The following is a 14,130-nucleotide window of genomic DNA, read 5'->3' on the forward strand; positions in this document are numbered from 1 at the left end:
TTTAAAATAGGAAGATGCAGTAAAAACAGAAAAGAGTTTTCATCCATTTCCTGAAACCTGGCAAAATCTTGCTCTTTCCAACTTAATATTTACCTCAGTACGCTACATGGAAACACACATGCATGTGTGTGTTTGTGTGTGTGTGTGTATGTGTGTGTGTGTGTGTGTGTGTGTGTGTGTGTGTGTGTTAACCATAGTTGCTCAAAGGCAAAAGTGACTATGGCTCAGAGGAAAAGGGTTTTAACGCTCAACTCAAGCTAAATGCTATTTCCTTTATAGGCAACTTTGACCTGTAGCTTGAAGTGGGGGGGGGGGGAGTTTTCTTTTCTTCTCTCCCTCTCTCTAGTTCTCTCTCTCTCCTCACTCTCTGACACACACACACACGCCTTGAGGAGCCCGTCCGCAAAATTACATGCAGACTTTTTGCAACACGGGTGTAAGCTGGGAGGCGAAGCCCTCCTCCTCCTCACTCCTCTGAGCTGCCCAGGCTTGCGGGACTCCTACTGCAGATGGAGTAAGGAAGGAGAGGGAGTGTTGAGGGACATTTTTTGCTGAAGCACGTGGACATGGCACACACGGTGAAGACACCGCTACGGCGGTCCTTCAGCGAGCACGTCAAGGACTCCACCAACAAGGCTTGGGATATATTCTGGAGAAGCGCGCGCGAGAAGCGTCTATCAGGTACAGCTGCCGCTCGACAAGAGACCCTGGTCGCCTCAGAACATGACGCTAGCCGCAGGCATGATGGGTAGTGCTGGGCTGAGAGTGTCAGGCACTCCCTGATGAGGTCAGATGGCTGTTCTCACCTTGAGTTTGTTTTTGGAGATGCAATCAAATCTTCTGAGGTGGTATGATGTGCCTCTAGTCTGAGGTGAAGGAGAAGGTGGTAGTTTGTTTCAATAACAGATCGTTTTAATTCAATATCTAATGTTCCGTATTAAAAATATCCTTGTTCGTGCTTGTTATGTAATCATGAATATCACTTTTGCAGGGATAATACTTTTTGTGTAAATTCTGAAACGTTTAAGCTATCTGCCAAGATATTAAAGTGGAAACCCAATATCTGGAGCCGATTAGCAAATAACTTATTGAGCGAGATTTAAGATTTTAGAAACTCACTGTAAGTTGTAGGACAAAGTATTTAAGGCTACGTGTCCTGGCAACATGCATATACTGCACGTTTCTAGTCTATACAAAACTGACAGTGACAGAAACTGTTGATAAGGCATGGCTAATTGCTCAGCTATCTACATAACTGGCAATCTCAAAGGCCTCAAAGAGACCTCAGGAAATGGCCCTAGGTCACTGAGTGTTTCTCAGAGGACATGGTTTCCCCCACTTATCTCCCATCTCTCTCTCTTTCTCTGAATCCTCTGTGTGCTCACAAGGGGGTGGAGCTTCTACCTGTCATTCATCAAAGAACTGTCCTAATATTTATGCTCTGACTTAAGGTGTCATAACTCAGTCCAAATATGGTCACATGTCCCTTGAGCTCACGAGGTGCGTCCAAGGCTCTCGTACGGGCCGGCTACAGCCTCCGGAAAGATCTTTACAACGAGCAGCAATGTTTTTCTCACAGGGCGCTAAAAGCATCACTACGAATCGAGGCCTGGTTGTCAGAACACGCAGCCAACACAGCGTCTTTCCCGACCTAGCGGGCCAACATAAACAGGGCACAGCGCCACAGAAACATCTGGGGTAAACATCTGGCTGCAGGTTTTGTTTTTTGACCGAGTGACGTGTGAAGCCTTGTCTGCTTCTCATCCGAAGTGGGACTTGGCACAAACGAACTCCTCCGGCTCCTCGTCTAACGTTCTACGCAGCGGTGTGGCCAGTTGATTTGCCACTCTCCCTCTCAGCAGGCATTACCTCATCCCAGGCACCAGATCCACGCGAGCAAGTGCATGAGGGTGTGCGTGCAAGCGAGCGTGCGTGTGTGCACATGTACATCATGTACACGTGTAAATGGCAAGCTTCAGGAAAGGAGCAAGTAGGTCTGAGTTGTATTATGATGCAGAGCTGGGCCCTGAGTGTGGTTAGATTACTAGTAAGTAAGCCTTCACAGATGTTGCAATCTCAAAAAAAAAAAAGAAAAAAGAAAAAAAAGATGTAAAAAAGAAAAGAAACACACAGCTGGGAAAAAAGGAGGGAGGAAATAGGGTCAGATTTCACATTTTTCTTGGCTGAAACAACAGCAAAGAGAATCTCTGAAAAAGCTATGATCTACCTAAGAAAGGGGCGACTTTCTCTCCCTTTCCCTGGCCATGAATATTTCAGGATTTTGGTTTCCAGAGCATTTTATCAGGAAATGTTTGATTTTTGATACTTTGCATCTGGGAAATTCATCTCCAACTAAGGTTCTGACTTGAAACTGCAGTCATAAGAGTTCATGCTATCTGATTGCCAGCGTGAAGTTCAGCCCTATCAGATTTTGCTCAAAAATGAACCCAAACATAGCAGAATATTAACAGAGAACTCAATATTGGAATATTCCGCGGCTTGCGCCAATCAGTGGTGTGTGTCGTTGAGGGCAGATTCCGAACAGGTTAGAGCTAAAAGCTGCAGCTGAACTGTGAAATTATGCAGCTAGCATCTGACAGACCTTAGCAAACGGTGGAACGACTGACAGCAACATCTTTTGACATCTTTTCCAGAGCATTAGTCTGTGATACCTGCCATAGCAACTTATTCTTTTATGTTATGACATGGTTTTATCCAGCATTTTGACGCCAGGGTGCACCAGACGAGGTTCGTCCGTTGGAATTCAGAATGCTCATTACATTATGGAATTTGAAACACAACGCATGCTTGCAGGTTTGGTTGGTTTTCACGGGCGCGCTCTCCAGAATGACTGCAGTACATCATCATCTAAGACAGTCAGTTCCATTCACTTGTTTTTGCCCTTTTGCATCAGTTTTTATAGGCTCCGCCTGTGCCCAAGTCTCGCACGGTATTACTCATCCGTGATGTGGGTTCCTATCATTTTTGTATGCATAAAGGTGAGACAATGGACAACGTATTAGTCGTGCAGTACCAAGCTCAGCTCTTTGAGAATAACAATGAGATATGTAGGAGTACTACGGAAAAATCTGACATGCGTTACCAAAAGCTCCACCTATTTCCCTTCGACTCTGTCCTGAATCAAGGCCACCCCTCTTCAAAACTGTGTAGCACTTAGCGATTAGCATGCGCTAAACCAAAAAATCAAATAACTGATTATATCTGCATGAAGGGCACTGTAAACAATGCAAATAGCTTATTAGGAAACAGATTTACATACTGCCCTCTGCATGAAGAGTACGTTAAAGGTCAGGGAGCTTGAGAAGGGTTTTCATATCCTCATAACCGTATATAATCAGGCTTCTCATTGCCAGACAAGGCCCATTAAACCAGCTGCAGGGCAGATTTACTGCCAGACTCCACACTAGTGTCCCCATGTGACCAGCAAGCTCACTAGTCTGATTGGACAGCATCTGGGATGACATTTGTGCGTCTTACCTGTTGGGGTGCAGACTAAGGTGGAATTGTCACTGTGTGTGTAGGGGGCAGATAGTGACATCTGAATTTAGAAAAATGGATTTTGTGATCTTTACTCCCTTTGCTTGGAATGAACTGCAAAAAACTTTAATATTACAGCTCATTAGTTCTACTGATTTTAGGCATCGAATTATACATTTAAATAATGAAGTGGGCAGATGTTGTTTTAGTATATAGCCAAAAACTAAATGTTTTTTTTTCAAATCCTTCTTATAATTCTTTCTTATTAAATTTTAATTGTTTATACAATCTTGCAAATTCTTCATACTTTTTAATCAACGTACTGTTTTAAAGAGAGTATGTTGTGTTGTCATACTGGCCAAGTAACTGTTGAAAAAGTTCTTGGATCTCATTTATTTGTATGGTTAAACAGAAATTACAAATGGTGTGGGTGTGGGTGTGGGTGTGGGTGTGGGTGGGGGTGGGGGTGGGGGGCAGGGCGGCTGGGGGAGGACCATGACCATGACGTTAAAGTGCAGAAATTAGATTTAATGTTCAAGGGAATTTGAAACTATGTTTATTTAAATACATATGCATACATAAACATATAGCCCCTTAATACATAGGTCTCAGAGGACCATAAATAAATTAACATAATGTAAAATAAAATTATGTTTCTTACTTGGTGGAAAGTGCTTGGGATTCTGGTCAGGTAATTGACTTAACGTTCAAGACTTTTTAAGTCCACAGAAGTCCGTTATTATCTTCATTGTAGGTTTTGGGACAAGGCTGTGTACCATCCCATGGGTTTTAAGTCATTTGCTTGGATCTGGGCAGATCCTGTACAGTTCAGAATTTGCTCTGCCATACAGTTCCCCTGCCCCATTTCTTTATTGTTTTATCTCTAGTTAATTCTACTCTTATCTGTCCATAAGACCTGAGCTCTACAGATATTTAAATGGAGTTCCCCACCTACTTTCTGTTCCTGAATTCTCTGGTAAACCCCTCTGTGGTCGTGCTTGTCTGCCATGTTTGTAGCAGTATTTACACATCAATATCAACATTCTGGGTAGTGTTCTTATATATTCCGTATTTTTCTTATCCTATTGTTGTGTATCCACTATGTTTTTATTATGCCACTAATTTATTGATCCTGCTCATAGTAGTCTATTTCACTGGCATTCACTTGGTCACAGCAGCAGGATTTCAGGTGCAAATTCCACTTTAGGAAGAATCAAGCAATAATTATTTAGGTTTTTGAAGTGATAAAATTAGAAACGTTAGACGTGTCATCAACGCCTCTCATCTCAATGCCAATCATCACCAAGAAAAAAAACATTATTATTTCGCAGCTCAGTATAACTGGCCATAAAACACTTGAGAAAACACTTCAGTGTTGTATATTGTCTACATAGTTTAATAGTCTGGCAATTGACTTTTTACAAATATTTACTCAAATTTATTTCAATGCCACCATGGTACTGAGCCGTCCCTGTAGAGTTGTGAAAGGATGCACACCTGAATACTCTGAAGTAACTCTAGTAAGTTTCTTAGATCTTAGTGTTGTATTTTACACTGTAAAAATATTAACAAATACTTACAAGGTTGGGAAACTGGGTAGGACTGTTAGGAACAGCCCTCAAATAGGTTATATCACCAGTCACAATGTTGATTGGATGGCTGAACATGCTGCCATTAGTCCAGATTCTACAAAACAGCAAATGTTCTTATCACAGCTACACAGATGGCCAGCAAATACATTTGGCTTTCTCACATGATCATTATAACTTGATGCTCCCAAAATCTCTATGTTTAGTGTTCATAAATAAATAGATAAATAAATAAGAATACATTCCCTTCATTTTAATAAGGGGAAAAACAGAGGTTATGATTTTTGTCAACAAGCAGCATCTCAAACATAGATATCTCTTAACATCTTAAATTTAGGTCTCTGAAAACTAAAGAGCTAGTCAAGCAGGCAATCTAATAAACTCACATATCAAAACAATCACCAAAACAGCCTTCTATCATCTAAAAATATAGCTAGAATAATTAAAGGCTTAATGTCCCAAAATCCATGCACGTTTTTATCTCCAGCAGGGTTGACTACTTTAATGGTCTCCTAAATGGACTTCCCCAAAAGACCATTTTAACATCTGCAGCTTTCTCAGAATGCTGCTATAAGAGTTTTAACCATGTCAAAGAGAACAGAGCATATTATTTATTTTAAATAAATCTTTACACTTGCTTCTGTTCAGTTATTGAACAGATTTTAAAGCACTACTACTGGTCTATAAATCACAGAATAGATGAGGTCCAGAATAAATTACATTTGATAAGCTTAAAGAGTATAAATACAGTTCACTCCAGGTCAGCAGGTAAAGCCCAGGTTTCAAACAAAACATAGTGGTGCAGCATTTAACTTTAATACTACACACAACAGGAACCAAATTAGATGTCACTCCTTTTTTTTGACTTACCATGAACTGAAGGTTCAGAATGGAGAATAATGAAGAGAATGCTGACTGCTTCATTTACACACATGGTCAGTTATTGGTGCTCCGCAGATCCATGCTGTGTGCAGTCAGCGCACAGCTCGACATTCCCAAAGACGCGCAGGAACCATACAGAGATGTGGGCTGGACTCCAAATGAAAGCAATGAGGAGATGCTACAAGCCCTTTATTCCCTCCATCATCGTGGGGAAAGTGAGGTCTCTAAGACATAAGCTGATCACAGTGACCGGGGCCCAGAGGGAGGACTGGGAGAGGAACGTGCTTTGTTTCATGAAGACATGGAACCAACGGTTTTACGCTGACGTCCTGGACGCAAATGCTTCCATCCTCAGCTTTCAAACTGTAAGGACGGAGAGAGATGTTGCATCGAGCAGTAAGAGGAAAGGTGTGGGGATTGCCCAGTTTGTGAGTAACAGATGATGTCATCTGGGATATGTAACTGTGAAATATAGGATATCACTGGTGCCTGAACGCTGAACCTTTGGCATCGATATTATGTGCCAAGGGAGTTCATGGTCAGTACTATGGTTGTTGTTATATTATACCAGCAGATCATGCAAAAGCAGAATCTGACATCATACTCTTGACTCATACTTATACTCATCATACCCATCATTGCGACACACCAAACTCGGCACCTGAACACCATCACTGCCATTTCGGTGGATTTAAATCATGTTCCCATCACATTACCAAAGTTCCATCAGTTTGCTAAATGTGCAGCCAGAGAGAGCACAACACTATATCTCCTGTAATGCAAATGTTAAGGAAGCATAACTGTTCCTCTGTTCTGCCCCCACTGGGAAGGTCTGACCACAACCTGAATCTACACCCACATACGGATCTATTATCCTGTGTCTGTGACAAAGAGAACCACAAGGAGGTGGTCAACGAGAGGCGAAGAATTCCCTGCAGATCCGCTTTTAGACCAAAGACAGGAAGGTCTTATGTGGATCAGCTGGTGAAGACCTCAACAATATGTCAAATGGCATCACATACTATTTTAATTACTGCACAGACACTATTGTTCCAGTCAGGAGGTGCTTTGTTTTTCAAACAACAAGCCTTGGATCACCAAGGACCTGAGGCAACTACTGGAAAAAAAAAATGAACAGGCTTTAAGACTAATGGATAGATAACAGATGAGGGTAGCGCAGAAGGAGCTGACGGAGAGACTGAAGGAGAACAAAGAAACCTACAGAAACAAGAGGGCAGGCTTCAGCAGAACTCGAAGGAAGAGGAATCCGCCTCAAGGTGCCTACACTTTTGCGCCAACCAATTATGTGGGTTCCTTCGGCACCACTTCAACCTGAGCCTTCAACAGCATCGGGTGCCAGTGGCGTGGAAGACATGTCTGCTTCCTGTTTCAAAGAAGACAACTCTCTTTTCCATGAATGACTACCGACCAGTGGGCCTCACGCCACATATCATAAAGGTGCTGGGGAGACTAATGCTATCAGGTGCCAGACCTCAGGTCAGGTCATTTCTGGAGCACCTGCAGTTTGCCACAATTGGGTATAGATGATGTAGCAATCTATTTACTGTAGAAGGCTCAATCTTATTTGGACCAACACAGTAAAAATCTTTAATTTCTCAAGTGCATATAATGCCATAAAACCTTCTCCTTTAAGGGAGAAGATGGTCAAAATGCAGGTGGACATGTCCATGTCCACACACCAGTTTGTGCAGCTGAGAACCTGCACCTGCTGAAGCCACAGAGCACCACAAGTAATGGTGCTTTCTCCTTTCCACGACCCATGGACTTTCAATGCAGGGTTGGATCTCTGCCACTCTCATGGGCTTCAATCATCGGCTAGAGTTGGTAGACCTCTACAAATCTCCTGGTGCCCATTAGGACTGGAAATCCAGTACTAAGAATGAGTACAGAAATGAGTACAGCATCAGACCGGGAGATTCAAATGGGCTCAACTAACTTCAATCAAGAAGAGTGGCCTGGTTGTTGGATAGTATAAGGTGGTGAGGTTTTTGCATTTTCAGACCACTTTTTGATTTCTATGTGGTTCACAGAATATAAATGTAAATAGCCTTGAATTATTTCCCTACAATCCAATGCAGAGTCGAAAAAGAAGAGTGCTTGTCTAGTTGCTTATAAAAACATACATTCAGGACATTGAGGTTTTCTGGGTTTGCCTTCTGTATGCTTCAGCTGTGTGGTCGGGGCTACTCTGTGATCCTTCACCTGAGTGTGGGATGGGCTACTCTGTCATCCTTTACCTGAGTGTGGGAGGGGCTACTCTGTGATCCTTCAGCTGAGTGTGGGCGGGGCTACTCTGTGATCCTTCAGCTGAGTGTGGGAGGGGCTACTCTGTGATCCTTCAGCTGAGTGTGGGCGGGGCTACTTTGTGATCCTTCACCTGAGTGTGGGATGGGCTACTCTGTCATCCTTTACCTGAGTATGGGAGGGGCTACTCTGTGATCCTTCACTTGAGTGTGGGAGGGGCTACTCTGTGATCCTTCAGCTAAGTGTGGGCGGGGCTACTCTGATCCTTTAGCTGAGTATGGGAGGGGCTACTCTGTGATCCTTCACGGAGTGTGGGAGGGGCTACTCTGTGATCCTTCACTTGAGTGTGGGCGGGGCTACTCTGTGATCCTTCACTTGAGTGTGGGTGGGGCTACTCTGTGATCCTTCTTGCACTTTGTGCTATACCGCACAGCTTCAGGAGCTTTGGGCCTGCACTGCCACATCCGGCAATTAGCAATTCTGTAATGCTATTGCAAGAAAATGAGTATTTTTGGTGGTGTTATGGGAGTTTGCTTGAGTGTAGGGTTTTTTGTTTGTTTGTTTGTTTAGATTTTTTTACTTTTAAAGTGCCAGTGCTACTGAGATTTACACCATAAAAATTATATGTTGTTTTATCTTTAAAAAGTTTTAGTTAATTGAACTGTCATAGAACAATAGTCAAGAGGTTCAATTAACTCAAAATTTCATGGCAGCCTGGACACTTGCTGGACACCAAATCATTTTTACAGTATGTTGTCCTGGTGTGTTAATGTACAGTTTTATAGATTTAAAGCAACAGAACCACACCGGCTAATGGTCAACAGCTAGAATTACCTCAGAAAGAGGCAGAAAAGCCCAACAAACAAACCTTCTGTTTATGAGATTTTTTTCCTTGATGCACCTCATTTTCCTCATCTTAAATCACCTCCAGCAATGGGTCACTCCTCTAGACTGCTTCACTTTGGCCCTGCTTAAAATGATTATGCAGCATTATGGGCTTAGTCGCACCCCAGAAAGAAGGTTCTGGTCCCTCCATCACCTTTCATTATGCATGAAATCGGCTGCCGTCTCAGCCCGGCACCGGGGCAGCAGCTGTCAGTCCTCTCCGTGAGTTATTAAATTGATTTCTTAATCAGCACTTTTTCAGGGACAAAAAATAATAATAATAATAAAAAAAAAAACAAGTTCTCCGCTGCACCCCAGTGCGTATGTAAATGTACGGCTCACAAGAGGCCAGCTTGCAAGCCACGCCAATCCAAACAGCTGTAAATCTCCCCCTTTTATCTCTCCAGCAGTTCAGTCAATAGAAATTTTGTGGTGTCATATAAACATATGAACATCCCTGCAGGTTGTGTTGGCAAGGATTTGTTGGCAAGAGTTGATGCTGAAATGGATGTTCACATGAATTTCAGAAAAGAGACTCAAGCTGACTGAAGATAAGACAGCCCACTTAAATTTGTACACGTACAAATATGTAACAAATCTGGATTCACGACTTAGAGATTAGGAAGAACTGTCGTTTTAAAGAATATAGTTCATGTCTTGTTCATCAGCTCCACAAAGGCAAAAAGAGGGAGTTTTGCTGCACGAGGCATACTCCCTAATGACCTATAGCACACTCACTCCCAGTTTCTGAGTATAACTTCTGATTGTTTGAGTGTGTGTGTGTGTGTGTGTGTGTGTGTGTGTGTGTGTGTGTGTGTGTGTGTGTGTGTGTGTGTGTGTGTGTGTGTGTGGTTTGAGCAGGGGATGGAACAGAACCAGAATTTCTCTTTGAGAACACAGCAGGACAGTGAAGCGATTCACCTGTCCCTCTTCAGGTTAGCCAAAAGCGAAGGTGACTAGAGGGGAAGGACGTGATGGGCTACAGAACCGACTGTGCTCAAATTCATTTCTAGCAAAAAAAAAAATGTAATCCATCTGTTTCAAGGAGTCCTTCCTCCATGCATCCAGCGGCTGAGGTGGAATGAGCAGCGATGCAGGTTTACATCACCAAAAAAAAAGAAAAGAAAAAGAAACGTGCAGAGCAGCGCGTTCGCAGTTTCGACCAGCCAAGGAGCCGCTCGGCTGCGACAAATTTTTTTGTTTCTCTCGTTTTTTTGTTCTTTCCCTCGATCGTAATCTGTTCGGTGTCTGGTACAGCACTGCTTGGCGAGCAGGTCTGTAGCTGTAAGGCTGTGTTAAGTGGCTTACATTTAAGCATCGAGAGCTGCCCTCAGAGAGAAACGAATGACTGCGGAAACAAATCCATCTCCGGCTGGTTACCAGGCTCACGCAGGACCGGAGCACGCCATCCTCCCCGACACAGATGAACTCACAAATGTAATAGCACGTGTGTGAATAGTGGCACATGTGTGAGATGAAGCTTCAGATTCCTCTGTAAAAAAAAAGAAATAAAAAGCAACAAGAAGACGTTCTTATAGATGGTACCTATGTCTAATACACTCTAGCTGTTTCCAAGATTTACACACAATGGCAACTGAACACACAGAAGAACGCATTGAAGCAGGCTTTATGAATTAGCTTCTGTGCATGCGGAGTAAATTTCATATTCTGTTATGGGTGAATTGATGTAGTGTTTATTGTACTTATGGGGAAGGCTTTGGGTATATCTGTAGCCTGGTTTCTTTAGTGGCTTATAGGACTGCTAGAGGACACAGCTCCGTCCTTCTGGCTAGTCCTCCACCCATGACATCATACTCATCTCCCGAAGAAGGGAGGCACTCGCGGAGAGTGTTTCACGCGGTTCTCTCTGTGCGACACACTTCTCCGAGCAGATGATATCCGCAGAAAGCTCTCCAGCGCCGTGACGTCGAATCTCCTGGTGCCTCCTCGAATGGCGCTGGCTCCATGACCGATGTGCGTGCTTCATGCGCGAATGTGCTTGCCACTGATAAGAGGGACACTTACCCCCACCAGCGTAGAGAGAGCACAAGCCAAGGCCGAACATCCTCCTGCCAGCAGTCAGACGGGCCTAGCGCATCTCCTCGAGAAGAGCCAGGCCAGCTGCATTCTGGTCACACACACCAGTCGAGCCAGCAGGATTATGGTCCATAGTACGCAAAAGAACCTCCCGCCCTCTTGTTGGCTACCTACACTATATCAGTGAGTAAAAGTGGGCAAAAGAGAGGCTGATTCAGGGTTACTTTTGTATTGATACACTATCACCATCAAACTCTGAACGCCTTATCGCAGTGGTATTTCAATCTTGAACGTGAATCCAAATCAGATCCAGTCCAGGATTTTGTAATGTCCTGTAGTTGATTAGAGGGTTTGTGTAATTGGTTGGCGACATTGTTGTCACATCTGTCTCCAAGATAAAAGGGTGGAACACCTGTAGGGCCTCTTGTAGGGCTCTCCAGTTTTAAATTCAGTTCAGAGTGAGATTCTGTTGGCAAGTACAGTAATGGTGTTGGTGAGGGGTTTCAGTGACCTTGGGGGGGGGGGGGGGGGGGGGCAGGATTGGTATGTTTGTGAGTGATGGGTGGCGGGGGGATTGTCTACAGTTAAAAATAAATAAATGAATAGTGGTGCACTTTGGTGGGCTTTGTCCTAGTAATTTCTGTGCATGAGAAAAACAAGGTGTGACATGTGAACTGCTCAATTCAAAGACTAGCCAGACTAGACAGGCCTGAAAAGCAAGAATAGTCAGCAAAATAACTGGCTACAATTATTAGCCAGTTAAACCTTGCATCTGCAAGACCAACATAAATAAAAAACCTAAATAAATATGGCAGATGAGACTATAAAAGGAAATAACTAGCTAGCTAGATTAGGGTAACCAGACGTCCTCTTTTTGAGCCGTAAAAAAATTTATGGTCTGAATTTCACAAATGTTCGGTATTCTGTTTTCCTCGAGCTTACATAGAATAGCCCTCTCCTTACATTACATAGAATTCACCTCTCCTACTCCGAGTGGTGAAGTATCTGAAAATTTAAATTAATTTAATGCAAATTCCTTTAAGCATTTGAGATGCCGAGGGCTTTCTGGGCATGGCTGTCTGGACATGGATCTCTGGGCATGGTTCTCTGGGTGTAGCTCTCTGGGCATGGTTCTCTGGACATGGTTCTCTGGACATGGTTCTCTGGACATGGATCTCTGGACATGGTTCTCTGGACATGGATCTCTGGGCATGGATCTCTGGGCATGGTTCTCTGGACATAGCTCTTTGGGCATGGTTCTCTGGACATGGTTCTCTGGACATGGTTCTCTGGGCACGGCTTACATGACGTCATAGAGTGTGTGTGTCCATGCATTCATGAGCAGAAAAATCAGCTACATGTGTACTACAAGGTAATGCCTAAGCAACAATCTTATACGTTAGTTCATCATGTTGGGAATGCAAATATATAATGTTACTCAACAGACAGGTTATCTATCAGTGCTAGTGTAATTTTGTTTCCTAAAATGTAAATTAGTTTTGTCCTTCTCAGCCACCATATGCAGTGGATAAAGTCAAACATTTAATGAAACACACATCTTTCACGGTACAGGAAAATCTTTCCCAAGTGGGCAGAACCTTTGCATGTTCACATGATCAGTATTATACTGTAGTTTCGTCACGGTGAGGCGGCCCCCTACCGGCCGCCTCCGTCCACAGCGGCTGTTGTTGTTGTTGTCTGGTGACATCATGTGCGTCCTTCAGGTGGGCGGAGCCCGTGATCTGTCTCACCTGAGGGTCGTTTGTTTGCCTATATATGTCTTGTCTTTGTACCAGTTGACTGCTGGTCATTATATCCTTAATTTGGAGATAGTGCACGGGTTTTAGGTTTGCACACTTTCTATTAAACCATCATTTTTCCCTGAGACTTGGCGTGATCGCTTCCTTTTCGTTGCTCACCCCCGCCCGTCACAAGTTTACATTTGTTACATACTGGATGCTACACTGCATAGCACTAGTGTGACCAGTATGCAGCATATACTGAGTACACAGTATGCAGTATACAGTATACAAAGCCTGTAGGTTTTTTCCTGGTTCCGTGCCCCTGAAGAATTGGTGTTGGGGTTCCATGTCTTCAGCCAACCTGCCATTCAAACCCAAGGGTTCCTAAATGTAAGAATTCAGTTGACTAAATATCAATTGCTTTACAGAGAAACCTTCCCTCTCTTAACGATTCCCCCCCCCCATCATACTGTTTGGTAGAGGTGAATATCTGAGGACTATGGATGTAAACACAGTGAACAGCAGTGTGGATGGTGATGGATCATTTTATGTATACAGCTTCTGCATCACATCCACATAGAAGCAGTCTTATTGTCAGGGAGACAATGTTTTGACCTAAAAACTGTCTATTTTACTTCTAATGCTGTCTATACTCAGTCGTTGTTCAGAGTATGGATGTTTCCAGCTGAGAATCCAGTAGCTTCCCTTCAATATTTATCACAAGAACCTTGGCAGAGATTCTGTTCCCTATAGGCCAGTACAATGGCAAAATGCACTGTACACACTGGAGGCTGTTTCTCAAGCAACATACTATTTCATGCTTTGAACCCCCTCTCTTTGTAAAATAAACATTTTGAAGTAAATCCACATTTATTATTTATTAAGTGTTTTTGCCAGTATAATGAGCAAACCATGGGTCTGCTCTGTGTGAGTCTGTATCTTCCCCTGCTTGATTTGTTTGTTTGTGTGAATGAGTTTACTGCATCATTTATGTGTGAATTTATGTGCACAAACAACATTTTTGGGTGGTGTGTGTGTGCTAATAAGAGGCAGAGTTGTTGTAAGGGCCAGCAACGGAGATTTATTATATAGGGAGATAATGAGCACTGCACAAAACATTGCTCACGAAACTCTACTTTGCTCTTAATGTCTTCTAGAACACCTTGTGTGTCAGATCAATGTCAAGACGGGTTATGTTTGCCCTTCATGGTCAGGGTAATCCTGACAGTGGT

General features: G+C 43.2%; 1 protein-coding gene across 1 annotated transcript in view; it reads left to right on the forward strand.

Moving 5' to 3' along the window:
• The first annotated feature begins 247 nt into the window (after positions 1-247).
• LOC143481682 (rho GTPase-activating protein 7) overlaps positions 248-14,130 on the forward strand; it is a 49,282-nt gene continuing 35,399 nt past the window's right edge. Inside the window, exon 1 of the mRNA XM_076979779.1 lies at positions 248-681. Coding sequence (XP_076835894.1) covers positions 567-681 — 115 coding nt within the window. The 5' untranslated portion in view covers positions 248-566. The remainder of the gene's footprint in view (positions 682-14,130) is intronic.

Source organism: Brachyhypopomus gauderio, chromosome 18, assembly GCF_052324685.1.
Source record: "Brachyhypopomus gauderio isolate BG-103 chromosome 18, BGAUD_0.2, whole genome shotgun sequence".
NCBI classification, from domain to species: domain Eukaryota; kingdom Metazoa; phylum Chordata; class Actinopteri; order Gymnotiformes; family Hypopomidae; genus Brachyhypopomus; species Brachyhypopomus gauderio.